The sequence below is a fragment of the Oryx dammah genome, unplaced genomic scaffold (assembly GCF_014754425.2).
Source record: "Oryx dammah isolate SB20612 unplaced genomic scaffold, SCBI_Odam_1.1 HiC_scaffold_12, whole genome shotgun sequence".
Classification (NCBI taxonomy): Eukaryota; Metazoa; Chordata; class Mammalia; order Artiodactyla; family Bovidae; genus Oryx; species Oryx dammah.
In genome coordinates this window covers 28,664,075-28,678,413 of record NW_024070196.1, presented here as the reverse complement: position 1 = coordinate 28,678,413, position 14,339 = coordinate 28,664,075, and the positions used below count along the sequence as shown (strand labels likewise).

Genomic DNA, 14,339 nt, shown 5'->3' with positions numbered 1-14,339 from the left:
ACACAATTCCAATTTAAACTGGGCAGGTCTGCAATGATGCAGGATGGATAAGGGCCAAGACAACTCTGTCTTCAAAACAAAAGTCTCACTAATGATTCAATTCAGAATGCTGGGTTGGAAAAGCAGATTAATGGTCTCCTTCCCCTTTTCCTTTGTGTCCTTCCTTTGCACAAAACTATTCACTCACGTAGACAGGATTGCTAAAAACTAACCATATCTCCTAATTTTATATTTTTATGAGGAGTATTTAGACCACAAAGATATGTAGATCCTTTGCAGAAAGAAGGAAGGAGTTAGGAAAAGAGAAAACTGGGGCAGAAAGGACAGTAGTGGCTTTATGATCAAATGAAAACTTCATAAAATAAGTTGTTACAGTTCTCAACCAACTGCCCTCTGAATACCCAACTGTTTTGATCTTTCTGGCTCCTAAAGATCACACACTTTTTCATGGGAGAGAAAATTAACAAAGTGTAGCACTAGATTCTTATGTTGTTAAAGAAGGAATCAGCTACAAAGCAATTTATCCAACAGCCCTCCTCCATAAAACAGAATTACAGCTATCTAGTCCCTTATTTACCAATGATTCTTTTCTTAAGCTACACGCAGACTTGGCATAAAGGGAGCATTTCTGGTAGGAAAACTTTTTTTTTCTAAGAAACATCAGTTATTATTCTGAATTAAAGATGGACTAAATGCAGTATCAAGTAGGGGAAATTCATGCATTCCCTTCTCCCCCATTATAAGAACCCAATCCCCAAAACACAAGTATACTGTAAAATTACACAAAATACAAAAAAAATTAAAAAGACAAATATATAGTCTCTGTCTCAGAGAGATAACTACCTCTAACTTTTATATCGTTATTTATGAATTTTAAAATTAAGATTAGTGGATACAGGATTACAACATATATAAATACATATGCACACTTTTAATTTTAAAAAATACTTAGGACATAACAATATAAACACATTATAAATTATTTGGAAACATGATTTTTAATGATGACTCAATATAGCACTTTATAAATGTACATAATTTAACTATTTCTAGATACGTTGTTTTTAATTTATTACAAATAATGTTGCAATGAACTTCCTTAAATTATAAGACACTGTGATTATTCTATTATGACTAAATTTTATAGACTCTCAATGTGTACCATTTTACACCTGCAGCTGCACATTCAAACTGACAACTCTGCAGTTAATTAATACAGTTTAAACTTTTAAAAAACTTGTTTATTAGCAATTTGTTTTTCTTAGTTTGTGAATTCTGCTCACATCTCATACATGTTTCCCTATTGGGTTACAATTTTTTTTTTTCATATTTTTCAAAGCTCCTTGTGTGATCTTTGTCTTCTGTCATACTTATTAGAACTATTTCATCCAGTTATTTCTCTTTAAAATATTTTTAAAGTTGTTTTAAATATTTAAAAACCTTATATATAAATCTATCAATATATTTATTCATTTGCAATTCTCCCATTTTTCAGTTTTGCTGACAAAGTTCTTTCCAATCTATCAGTTAAATACTCAACTTCATTTCCTACTAATGCTGTATATGATCACTAATAGTTTTTAGTTATCAATCCATATGAAATTTATAATATGACATTTAAAAATAAGAAAATTTAAGATTTTTCAAAGTACACTGTCATTTTTAAATTATGGAAATGTTTCAGTATAGAAACTTTCAAGCAAATACACAATAGAAAAACTTTACAACAAATCCCTATATGCTTATCGCCTAGTTTCCACAATCATTATTTTCACAGCCACTCCTGTTTGATCTATAATTCTACTTACCTTCTTCTGCCAAGATTTACCTCTCTCTAGCTTACAATGACATACTGAACATGAATTTTAAGGGTACAACTCAATTTTTATACATATAGCAACATATGAGCATCACCACCCAGATTTAGCTACCTCAGAAACTGGCTCTCTTATGTGCCCTTCTAATCAGTATTCACCCACCTAAAATGCAACCACTATTCTGATCCCATCCTTATAGGTAATTATGCCTGTTCTTCATTTGCATATCATGAAATTAATATAAGTTTTTTAATGCCTGGCTTCTTTTCCCAATATTCTGTCTGTGAGACTTATATGCCATTGCTTATAGATGCAGTTCATTCTTTTCATCTATTCCATATACGAACATACCAAAATTTATTTATGTCATCTCACATTGATGGACATTTGAATTATTTCCAGTGTTTTGATAAGACTAAAATTTCTATGAATATTCTTGTACACATATTTTGATGAACACAAGCACTCATACCAGCTGGGTATGTAGCTAGCGTTTTTATTATTATTTGGCATAGTATGTATATATGTCTAACTTAAGAAAGATACTACCAAATGGTGGCTGTACCAATTTATATTACCAAAATAACCAATGAAGGTACTGGATTTTTTACAACTTTGTCAACACTTGATACTGTCAGTTTTTAAAATTTCAGTCATTCTGGTATGCATGCTATAGTACCTCATTATAATTTTATTTCCATAGTAAATAATGAAGTTGAACTTTTTTCATATATTCTGTTTTACAGACTAATTTTTTTGTTCATTTTTGGAAATGGGGTGTCTGTTTTTTCTTTTGATTAACTTTTTTTCTTACTATTATTAACTGGTAAAAGTTTTTATATTCTAGATATGAGTCTTTTTGGTTGTATGTATTATAAATACTTTCTTCTACTTTTTACTCTCTTAATGGTGTCCCTTTTGATGACTTAAAAATCTTAATTTTAAAGAAACCCAATTCATCTACCTTTTCATTATGATTAGGTCTCTTTTTGTTCTGTTTAAGAAATTCTTTCTTAGCCAAGATCATGAAGGTTCTCCTTGAAGCGCCATCATTTTATATTTCACATGTAGGTCTACAAGGCAGCTCAAATTAATTTAAATAAATGGTGTGATATAAGGATCAAGGTTTATTTTAAAAATATGGACCAAGCTGAACTCACAATATTTACTGTAAAGATAATTATTTCCCTACTGAACATTTGTGGTGCCTTTGTTATAATGAGGTGATTATGAAAACTGGGTTTGTCCCTGGATTCTGTTTGTTCTATTGATCAGGTTGATTATTCTCCTGTTGATTACACAGTCTTAATTAGTATAGCTTTATATCAAGTCTTGATATCTGGTAGTGTGATCTTTCCCCTTTGTTTTTCAAAGATTCCTCACAGATTAAAGCAAAAAAGCACAAGCTTCTTGTATGATATGTAAGAGTCTCTTTTTCAGAGTTTAAGCTTTTATAAATAACTACAGTGTTTGACATTTGCAATAGGAGGCATTCAATAAAAATATGCTGATATGAATTAGGTTGGGATGTGACTTCTTATGAGTCCTCACAGCAGTGAAAAACAAAGTGAAACACTAATGCTACCACTCATGTCTTTACTATGAAAATGGAAGATACAGACCTTGCTCATAAAAAGTAAATGCCACTTTTAAGGACTCCCCCTTCACACCCCAGACAAATATAATCAACTGATACAGTTCTAAATAATTAAAAAAATTTTAAACAGTATTCAAAATGCATATATATTTAATATAAATAGCTATGTTTTATATATAAATGAAACATAATAAGGTCAACTAAAATTAAAAAAAAGAGTTAATGCCACTTTTACAAAAGTCACACAGAATGGGGAAAGGCAGGCAACATACTGATGGTGATATCTGTGCTTGAAACTCCCTTGAACAGGTTATCATGTCCCTATTGCCAAACCATATAAGCATTAGAGAAAGAAGCAGGTGGGGAAGAGAGAGAAAAGGGAATTTTTTTCCAGAGGACACTTCTGTCCCTTGTCTTTTCCCTGGCATGGAATTTTTAGACTACCTATGAGTAGTTCTCAGAGCATACTGATGTACCATTATCTGCAGAGCTAGTTTTAAGAGCTCTATTTTTGAGTGGCTATTAGGTGGTTCAGATGGTAAAGAATCTGCCTTCAATGTGGGAGACTGGGTTCGATTCCTGGATTGGGAAGATCCCCTGGAGGAGGGCATGGCAACCTACTTCAGTATTCTTGCCTGGAGAATCCCCATGGACAGAGAAGCCTGGCAGGTCCACGGGGTTGCAAAGAGTTGAACATGATGGAGCGACTGAGTACAGCACATTTTAGAGGGAAAAGAGAGGACAGCAGTCTGTAAAGTTATCTATAGTTTTGCTAGCACTGCTTAAATTGCTTTGGCAGGAATATCAGTGCATTTCATGGTTGGAAAAGCATTTTTTTGTGTGTGGATAGTGAAAGCAATCATTTTCAAGTATGCTTGCCAAGTTCTACAATACAGAAAAGACTGGTTAATGCTCTGCATTATGATTTAGTGCTATCTGATGAGATTTAAAAAAAGGTCTTAAAAATGTTTTAATAAGTCTCTGTAAATATTCTCTATATTTTGAATTTCACAGGTACACGTTTAATTCTAACTAGATTTGAATATACCTTTAATTTGGCTTTTTTTTGAACCTCCAGAGCAATCTTTCTCAAATCTTCAGTCTGTTTCTGTAACTGTTCGTTTTCCTGCTGAAGTTTCAACCTTTGTTCACTGACAAATCCACAGTTCTCTCTCTCAGACTCCAATATATTTTGAAGTTTCTGAATCATTTCTTGGCAACGTGATATCTCTTCCGAGGAACTGATTAAAAAAACAAAACAAAAAGAACCTTTAAAACTTAATGATCTGGAATAGAAGTCAAGAAGTCTGTCCATATTTTATACTGCAGACTTGTTTTCTTTGTTCTGAGCCATTTATCTTCACTGCAGACTTAAACTGTGTGGTTTTACAATGTATGTTACACCAACCAAATATACTCCATTTAGCAATCTTAACAGAAAACTGAATTGCTATCACTCACTAAGGAAGTCAATGTGAAACCTCTTTCCAATTATTACTAAAACTGAGAATCAAGGACTTAAGAGGACAAACGAAAGCTAATGATGAGGAAGGTGGACAGGTAATAATCAAAACTCTTTTAATCATCAATCAACTATAGAAGACATTTGCTGACCATACTAAAATATGAATTATAATAAGACAATTCAAATAAAAAAAAAATAAACTTCTAGTTGTATAAACTTATTTCATTTTATCACAGTTTAAACAGGTTATATTTCTTGAACTTTCGCAACAATGGATTACTGAGTGACAAGACCTCCAGACATGTATATTGTTTCAACATACTGCTAATTTTTATTCCTATCTTTTAAAATTTCCATCTTTTCAATCCCAGGTAATCAAGTACTATGAACATTCCCTAGCCATTGGGTGTCATAAGAAATATATAATATCCTTTACTGCCATAATACTGTAGCTCCTTTTTTCCTGTCTCAAACTTGGCTAATAAAGTTACTAATGAAATGGATCTAGGTAATGATCCTCAAATGATGCTCAAGTCAGAAAGATGCTAAGATAAAAAATAACAACACATTATGTGCATCAAAACAGGAGTCTAAAATGTTACCATTTATAAACAATTCTTGCAAAAAAAGTGAAAGCTGAATCAGATCAGGCCTCTTGATCTAATTTTTTTAAAAATGCATGGGGCAGGAAACAAGGTAAATGATATGATATACATCCATGTGGGTAGAGAAGACTCTTGAGAACCCCATGAACAGTATGGAAAGGCAAAATGATAGGATACTGAAGGGGAACTCCCTAGGTTGGTAGGTGCCCAATATGCTACTGGAGGTCAGTGGAGAAATAACTCCAGAAAGAATGAAGGGATGGAGCCAAAGCAAAAACAATACCCAGCTGTGGATGTGACTGGTGATAGAAGCAAGATCTGATGCTGTAAAGAGCAATATTGCATAGGAACCTGGAATGTCAGGTCCATGAATCAAGGCAAATTGGAAGTGGTCAAACAGGAGATGGCAAGAGTGAATGTCGACGTTCTAGGAATCAGCGAACTAAAATGGACTGGAATGGGTGAATTTAACTCAGATGACCACTGTATCTACTACTGCGGGCAGGAATCCCTCAGGAGAAATGGAGTAGCCATCATGGTCAACAAAAGAGTCTGAAATGCAGTACTTGGATGCAATCTCAAAAACGACAGAATGATCTTTGTTTCCAAGGCAAACCATTCAGTATCACGGTAATCCAAATCTAAGCCCCAACCAGTAACGCTGAAAAAGCTGAAGTTGAACGGTTCTATGAAGACCTACAAGGCCTTTTAGAACTAACACCCAAAAAAGATGTTCTTTTCTTTATAGGGGACTGGAATGCAAAAGTAGGAAGTCGAGAAACACAATTTGGCTTTGGAGTACAGAATGAAGCAGAGCAAAGGCTAATAAGGAGTTTTTCCAAGAGAACACACTGGTCATAGCAAATACCCTCTTCCAACAACACAAGAGAAGGCTCTACACATGGACATCACCAGATGGTCAACACTGAAATCAGACTGATTATATTCTTTGCAGCCAAACATGGAGAAGCTCTATACAGTCAACAAAAACAAGACCAGGAACTGACTGTGGCTCAGATCATGAACTCCTTATTGCCAAATTCAGACTTAAATTGAAGAAAGTAGGGAAAATCACTAGACCATTCAGTATGACCTAAATCAAATCCCTTATGATTATACAGTGGAAGTGAGAAATAGATTTAAGGGCCTAGATCTGATAGATAGAGTGCCTGATGAACTATGGATGGAGGTTCGTGACATTGTACAGGAGACAGGGATCAAGACCATCCCCATGGAAAAGAAATGCAAAAAAGCAAAATGGCTGTCTAGGGAGGCCTTACAAATAGCTGTGAAAAGAGAAGCGAAAAGCAAAGGAGAAAAGGAAAGATATAAGCATCTGAATGCAGAGTTCCAAAGAATAGCAAGAAGAGATAAGAAAGCCTTCCTCAGTGATCAATGCAAAGAAATAGAGGAAAACAACAGAATGGGAAAGACTAGAAATCTCTTCAAGAAAATCAGAGATACCAAGGGAACATTTCATGCAAAGATGGGCTTGATAAAGGACAGAAATGGTATGGACCTAACAGAAGCAGAAGATATTAAGAAGAGGTGGCAAGAATACACGGAAGAACTATACAAAAAAGATCTTCACAACCCAGATAATAATGATGGTGTGATCACTCACCTAGAGCCAGACATCCTGGAATGTGAAGTCAAGTGGGCCTTAGAAAGCATCGCTACGAACAAAGCTAGTGGAGGTGATGGAATTCTAGTTATTTCAAATCCTGGAAGATGATGCTGTGAAAGTGTTGCACTCAATATGCCAGCAAATTTGGAAAACTCAGCAGTGTCCACAGAACTGGAAAAGGTCAGTTTTCATTCCAATCCCAAAGAAAGGCAATGCCAAAGAATGCTCAAACTACTGCACAATTGCACTCATCTCACAGGCTAGTAAAGTAATGCTCAAAATTCTCCAAGCTAGGCTTTAGCAATACGTGGACTGTGAAATTCCAGATGTTCAAGCTGGTTTTAGAAAAGGCAGAGGAACCAGAGATCAAATTGGTAACACCCCCTGGATCATGGAAAAAGCAAGTGAGTTCCAGAAAAACATCTATTTTTGCTTTACTGACTATGCCAAAGCCTTTGACTGTGTGGATCACAATAAACTGCAGAAAATTCTGAAAGAGATGGGAATACCAGACCACCTGACCTGCCTCCTGAGAAACCTATATGCAGGTCAGGAAGCAACAGTTAGAACTGGAATGGAAAATAAATAAATTTAATTAAAAAAAAACAAAAAAAGAAAAAATAAATGCACACACAAAAAAGAACTGGACATGGAACACCACACTGGTTCCAAATAGGAAAAGGAGTATGTCAAGGCTGTATATTGTCACCCTGCTTATTTAACTTATATACAGAGTACATCATGAGAAAGGTTGGGCTGGAAGAAACACAAGCTGGAATCAAGATTTCTGGGAGAAATATCAATAACCTCAGATAGATAGATGACACCATCCTTATGGCAGAAAGTGAAGAGGAACTAAAGAGCCTCTTGATGAATGTGAAAGAGGAGAGTGAAAAAGTTGGCTTAAAGCTCAACATTCAGAAAATGAAGATCATGGCATCTGGTCCCATCACTTCTTGGGAAATAGATGGGGAAACAGTGGAAACAGTGTCAGACTTTATTTGTTTGGGCTCCAAAATCACTGCAGATGGTGATTTCAGCCAGGGAATTAAAAGACGCTTACTCCTTGGAAGGAAAGTTATGACCAACCTAGATAGCATATTCAAAAGCAGAGACATTACTTTGCCAACAAGGGTCCATCTATGGTTTTTCCTGGTCATGTATGGATGTGAGAGTTGGACTTGAAGAAAGCTGAGTGCCAAGGAATTGATGCTTTTGAACTGTGGTGTTGGAGAAGACTCTTGAGAGTCCCTTGGACTGCAAGGAGATCCAACCAGTCCATTCCAAAGGAGATTCAGTCCTGGGTGTTCTTTGGAAGGAATGTTGCTAAAGCTGAAACTCCAGTACTTTGGCCACTTCATGTGAACAGTTGACTCATTGGAAAAGACTCTGATGCTGGGAGGGACTGGGGGCAGTAGGAGAAGGGGACGACAGAGGATGATATGGCTGGATGGCATCACGACTTGATGCACATGAGTGTGAGGGAACTCTGGGAGTTGGTGATGGACAGGGAGGACTGGCGTGCTGCAATTCTTGGGGTCGCAAAGAGTCAGACTCAACTGAGCGACTGAACTGAACTGAACTGAGAGAAGACTCTACAACACAAACAACCCAGGTTTTCAACAAATTACTTGTAAGAAAGTAAAAGAGAAAGGAGAGTCCTAGAGTATTCTCTAGGAATATATATGTATATCTCCATTCCCATACATACATACATTTTCTTTATCCTTTCTTATGTCAACAGGCACTTAGGTTATCTAATACCTTGGCTATCGTCAAGAATACTGACTGCAATGAATACGAGAATGCAGATATCTCTTTGAGACAATCATTTTGTTGCCTTTGGATCTACTCTGAAATAGGATCGCTGGATCATACGGTAGTTCTACTTTTAATTTTTTGAGGCACCTCCATACTTTTTTCCATGATGGCTGCACTAATTTACATTCCCACTAACAGCATAGAAGGGTTCCCTATTCTCCACATTCTTGTCAATACTTGTTATCTTTTGTATTTTTGACAACAGGCATCCTAACAGGTATGAGGTGATACCTCACTGTGGGTTAAATTTGCATTTCCCTGATGATAAGTGCTTTTTGATATACCTATTGGTCAGCTATGTCTTCTTCTGAGAAAAATTTGATCAGATCCTTTGGCCAATTGTTTTTTCCTTTTCTTTTGCCATTGAGTTGTTCAAGTTTATTATATATTTTGAAAATTAACTCCTTATCAGGTGTATTATTTGCAAACATTTTTCCCTATGCCATAGTGTCTTTGTACTCTATTGACTATTTTCTTTGCTGTGTAGGGAGGTCTCAGTTTGAAGTAACTTCATTTGAACAGTTTTGCTTTTGTTACCTGTACTTGTGGGGTCATATGCAAAAAAAAAAAAAAAATCACTGCCAAGACCAATGTCAAGAAGCGTTTCCCGTTTGTTTCCTTCTAGCAGTTTCACAATTTCAGAATGTACATTTAAGCCTTGAATACATTATGAGCTGATTTTTGTATACGGTGTGTGGTAAGGTTCCAATTTTTCTTCCACATCTAAATGTCCAGTTTTCCCAGCACCATTTATTGAAGAGATTATCCTTTCCCCATGTGTGTTCTTGACACCCTTGTCAAACATCAGCTGACCACAGATGTATGCATTTATTTCTGTACTCTCTACTCTGTGCTGTAACTATACATTGTTTTATACCAGTATTGTATTGTTTTGATTACCAAAACTTTGTAACATATTTTGAAATTAGGAAGCGTGATGCATTCAGTTTTTGTTGTTGTTGTTCTTGTTCCAGAATGGTTTGGCTATTTCAAGTCTTTGGAGGTTCAATATGATTTTAGGATTTTTCTCTACTTCTGTGACAACATCATTGGAGTTTGATAGGGATTTTATTGACTCCATAGATGGCTTTGTGTAGTATGGATGTTTTAACATTATTATTTCATTCAATTTATAAACACACCTTTATATTTATCTGTGACTGTCAAATTATTTCCTCAGTGTTTTCACTTCCTTGGTTATAAATTCATTCTAAGTAATTTATTCTTTTGGTGCTCTGGTAAATGGAATTGCTAATTTTTTTCCATATAGTTTGCTGCTGGTGTATAGAAATTCAACTGATTTTGGAATGCTGGTTCTGTATCCTGAAGCTTTATTGAATTTGTGTATTTGTTCTAATGGCTTTGAGGCTGAGTCTCCAGTTTTCAAAATATGAGATCATATCATTTATAAACAAAGACAATTTTACTTCTCTTCCAATTTAGATGTTTTATTATTTTTTTCTTATCTAATTTCTCTAAGACATACAGTACTATGGTGAATACAACTGGCAAGACTGGGCACTCCTGTCTTTTTCATGATCTTAAAATTTTTAGGTTTTCACCACTGGGTATGATGTTAGTTGTGTGCTTGTTATAAATGGCCTTTACTATGCAGAGGTACATTCTGTCTACATCTAATTTGTCGAGAGTTTTTAATCATGAATGATACTATATTTTGTGAAGTGCTTTTTTTATATCTATTGAAATGATCATATGAATTTCATACCTCATTCTTTAACGTAGTGTTTTGTTACATTTATTGATCTGTGTATGTCAAAACATCCTTGCATCCCAGGTATTAATCCCACTATGATCCTTTTAATACACTTTTAACTTTGGTTTGTTAGTATTTATTTTTTTAGGAGTTTTGCATTTATGTTTATCAAGGATATTAGCTTATTATTTTCTTATAGTATGTTTGTCTTGCTTTGGTTTCAGAGTAATGATGGCTTTGTAAAATGAGTTTGGAAATGTTTTCTCTTCTTCAATTTTATGAAAGAGTTTGACATTAAATAATCTTTAAATGTTTGGAAGAATTCATCAGTGAAGCCATTTGGTTCTGAACTTTTAAAAAATCCAAGGAGGTTTTTGATTATTGATTTAGTCTCCTTAATGTTAGGTAAAGACGACCAGGACACCAAAAAGTGTCTAACAGGCTTTAATGGGGAAGCACTCCGGGGCGGGGTTCCCGGACCCGAACGAGGCAGGTCGAGGAAGTCCGCGCCCGGACCATGTTGGGGGTGGTTTTTATACGTTTGTTGCGAGGGGTGGTCAGGCTAGATGGACGGGGGTTCATATACGTCGCCCAGCCGAGGCGTCGCGGGCTGACAGGTCCTTCTTCATAGCTGGGGTGGGGCGGCTTTAGCTGGCGAAGTGTGCTGTCATTGGTCCCCGGGATCTGGGAGGCTCCTTCCGTTAGGGACCTCCCCCGCCGGCGGGAGGGAGAGGAGGGGCGGCCCATCATGGCCCTCAGGGTCCGGCCTTACACTTAATAGTAACTGGTCTGTTCAGATTTTCAATTTTTTATAAGGTTGCATATTTGTAAGGATTTATCAATTTTTTCAGGGTTGTCCAACTTGTTAATGTATCTTTGTTCACTGTAGTCTCCTATAGTTCTTTGTATTTGTGTGGTATCAGTGGTAATGTCTCCTCTTTTATTTCTGATTTTAGAGTCTTCTCTCTTTTGTTAGGCTTCCCTGGTAGGGGAGCTGGTAAAGAATCCGCCTGCAACGCAGGAGACCTTGGTTTGACTCCTGGATCGGGAAGATACCGTGGAGAAGTGATAGGCTACCCACTCCAGTATTCTTGGGCTTCCTGGGTGGCTCAGTCGGTAAAAAAATCTTCCTGCAATGCAGGAGACCTGGGTTTGATCCCTGAGTTTGGAAGATCCCCTGGAGGAGGGCATAGCAACCCACTCCAGTATTCTTGCCTGGAGAATCCACATGGACAAAGCAGCTGAGTGGGCTACAGTCCACAGGGTCACAGAGAGTCAGACACAACTGAGCTACTAGGCATAGCACAGCTCTCTATTTGATTTGTTTCTGCTCTAATCTTTGTCATTTCCCTAACCGTGGGCTTAGTTTTCCCTTCTTTTTTTGTTTCTTTAGGTGTAAAGCTGGGTTGTTTATTGAGATGTTTTTCATAATGTACACATTTATCATTGTAAACTTTCCTCTAAGAACTGCTTTTACTGCATTCCATACATTTTGTATATTTTGTTTCTATCTTTGGTTGTCTTAAGATATTTTCTTTTTCCATTTTGATTTCTTCTTTGACCCACAGGTTGCTCAGGAGTGCGTTATTTAACTTTCACCTGTTCTGTTAATTTTTCAGTTTTCCTCCTGTTACTGCATTTCAGTTTCATATCACTATGGTTGGAAAAGATACCTGATATAATTTTAGTCTTCTTAAATTGGCTAAGATTTATTTTTGTGGCCTATCATATGACCCATTCGGGAGAATGTTTTATGTATACTTGAGAAGAACGTGCACTGTGTTGCCGTTGTATAGAAAGTTATTAGGTCTATTTGGTCTTTAGCGTTGCTCAAATGTGCTGTTTTCTTATTGACTCTCTGTCTGGATGATCCACCTATTAGTGAAGGTAAGGTACTGAAGTCCCTTAGTATTACTGCTTGCTTTCTATTTCTCCCGTCAGTTCTTTTAATATTTGCTTTACTGTACCTAGGTGCTTTGGTTTTGAGTGCATATGGCTTTATGACTTTTCTTTTGACAAATTAACTCCTTTATCATCATAAAATGACTGCCTTGATTCTTGTGACAATTTTTGACTTAAATTCTATTTTGCCTGATATAAGGCATCTCTGCTGTCTTTTGGGTACCACCTGCATGGGCTATCTTTCACCATCTCTTAACTTTTAGTTTGTGTGCTTCTTCATATTTAAAATCAGTCCCAGGTAGGCAGAGTGCAATTGGAACTTGATTTTTAATCCACTGAGCCTACGTCTTTTGACTGGAGAATCAATCCACTCACATTAAAAGTCATTACTGGTAGATAAGGCCATAACACTATGGCCATGTGTCAACTGTTTTCTATTTTGAAGTTCCTTGGTTCCTTCACTCCTATTTTGTCATCTTCTTGTTGATTTTTGTACTATGCTTTCATTCCTTTATCTTTTATATACTTATTACACACTTCTTCTTTGTTGATTAGCATGAGGCTTACAGGAAACATCTTAGTTTATATTAAGCTGGTAATAATTTGCCTTCAATCACATAGAAATCTCTATAATTTCACTTCTCTATTTTTTATTATTGGTGTATAATTTATATCTTTTTATATAATATATCCATGAACACATATTGTACCTATTGTTATTTAAAAATGTTTATATTTTAACTTCTATACTAGAGTTAAAAATTATTTATGTACCACCATTACAGTGTTAAGAGTATTCTGATTGACTATATATTTACTTTTACCACTAAAAGTTTATACTTTCATATGTTTTTATGTTGCTAATTAGTGTCCTTCCATTTCAACTTGAAAAATTCCCTTCACCATTTCTTGCATAAGTCTAGTGGTAATGAACTCCCTTTTGATTTCTGCTTGTCTGGGAAAGTTTTTATCTCTACTTTGTTTCTGATGGACAGCTTTGCGGGACATAGTATTTTTGGTTCACAGTTGTTTTTCAGCACTTTGAATATACTGTGCCACACACTCTCTCTTGGCCTGCAAGATTTCTTTTGAGAAATCCATTGACAGATTTATGCAGGGATCTGGGGAGTCCCATGTATGTGATGAGTCCCTTTTTTCTTACTATTTTCAAGTTTTCTTTCTTTTGACTTCTGACATTTTGATCATAATGTGTCAAGTGAAGTTCTTGATGTTCACCCTAATTTGTGCTTCTCTGGGCATCCATGGATCTGGATTTCATTACTCTCCCCAGATTTGGGAAGTTTTTTGTTATTTCTTTAAATAAACTTTCTACCCTTTCTCATCTTTGCTCCTTCTAGAATTTTCATAATGTGAATACGGATTTACTTCAAGGTGTCCCATAAGTCATGTAGGTTTTCTTCACTCTTTTTCATTCTTTTTCGTTTTGGTCCTCTAACTGAATTGATTTCAAGTGACCAATCTTTGAGTTAGCCGATTTTTCTTCTACATGATCAAGTCTGCTGATAAAGTGCTTTATTGAATTTCATTGTATTCTTTAACTCCAGGGTTTGTTTGGTTCTCTTTTTATGGTTTCATTTAGTTAAATTTTTCATTTTGTCCATGTATTGTTTTTTTTTTCTGATTTCATTTATTTAAGCATCTGTATTCACCAAGCTACCTTAAGACAATTATTTTAAATTTTTTGTCAAGAAGTTCATGGATCCCCATTTATTTGGGGTTGATTAGAAGAAACATAAGCTGGAATCAAGATTGCCAGGAGAAATATCAATA

General features: G+C 35.7%; 1 protein-coding gene across 2 annotated transcripts in view; it reads right to left on the bottom strand.

Annotated features, from left to right (window-relative positions):
• The window catches only part of SCLT1 (sodium channel and clathrin linker 1), a 245,289-nt gene that overhangs the window by 69,226 nt on the left and 161,724 nt on the right, over positions 1-14,339 (bottom strand). For both annotated transcript variants that reach the window (XM_040250523.1, XM_040250522.1), the window contains exon 17: positions 4,463-4,655. In XM_040250523.1, coding sequence (XP_040106457.1) covers positions 4,463-4,655 — 193 coding nt within the window. The remainder of the gene's footprint in view (positions 1-4,462; positions 4,656-14,339) is intronic.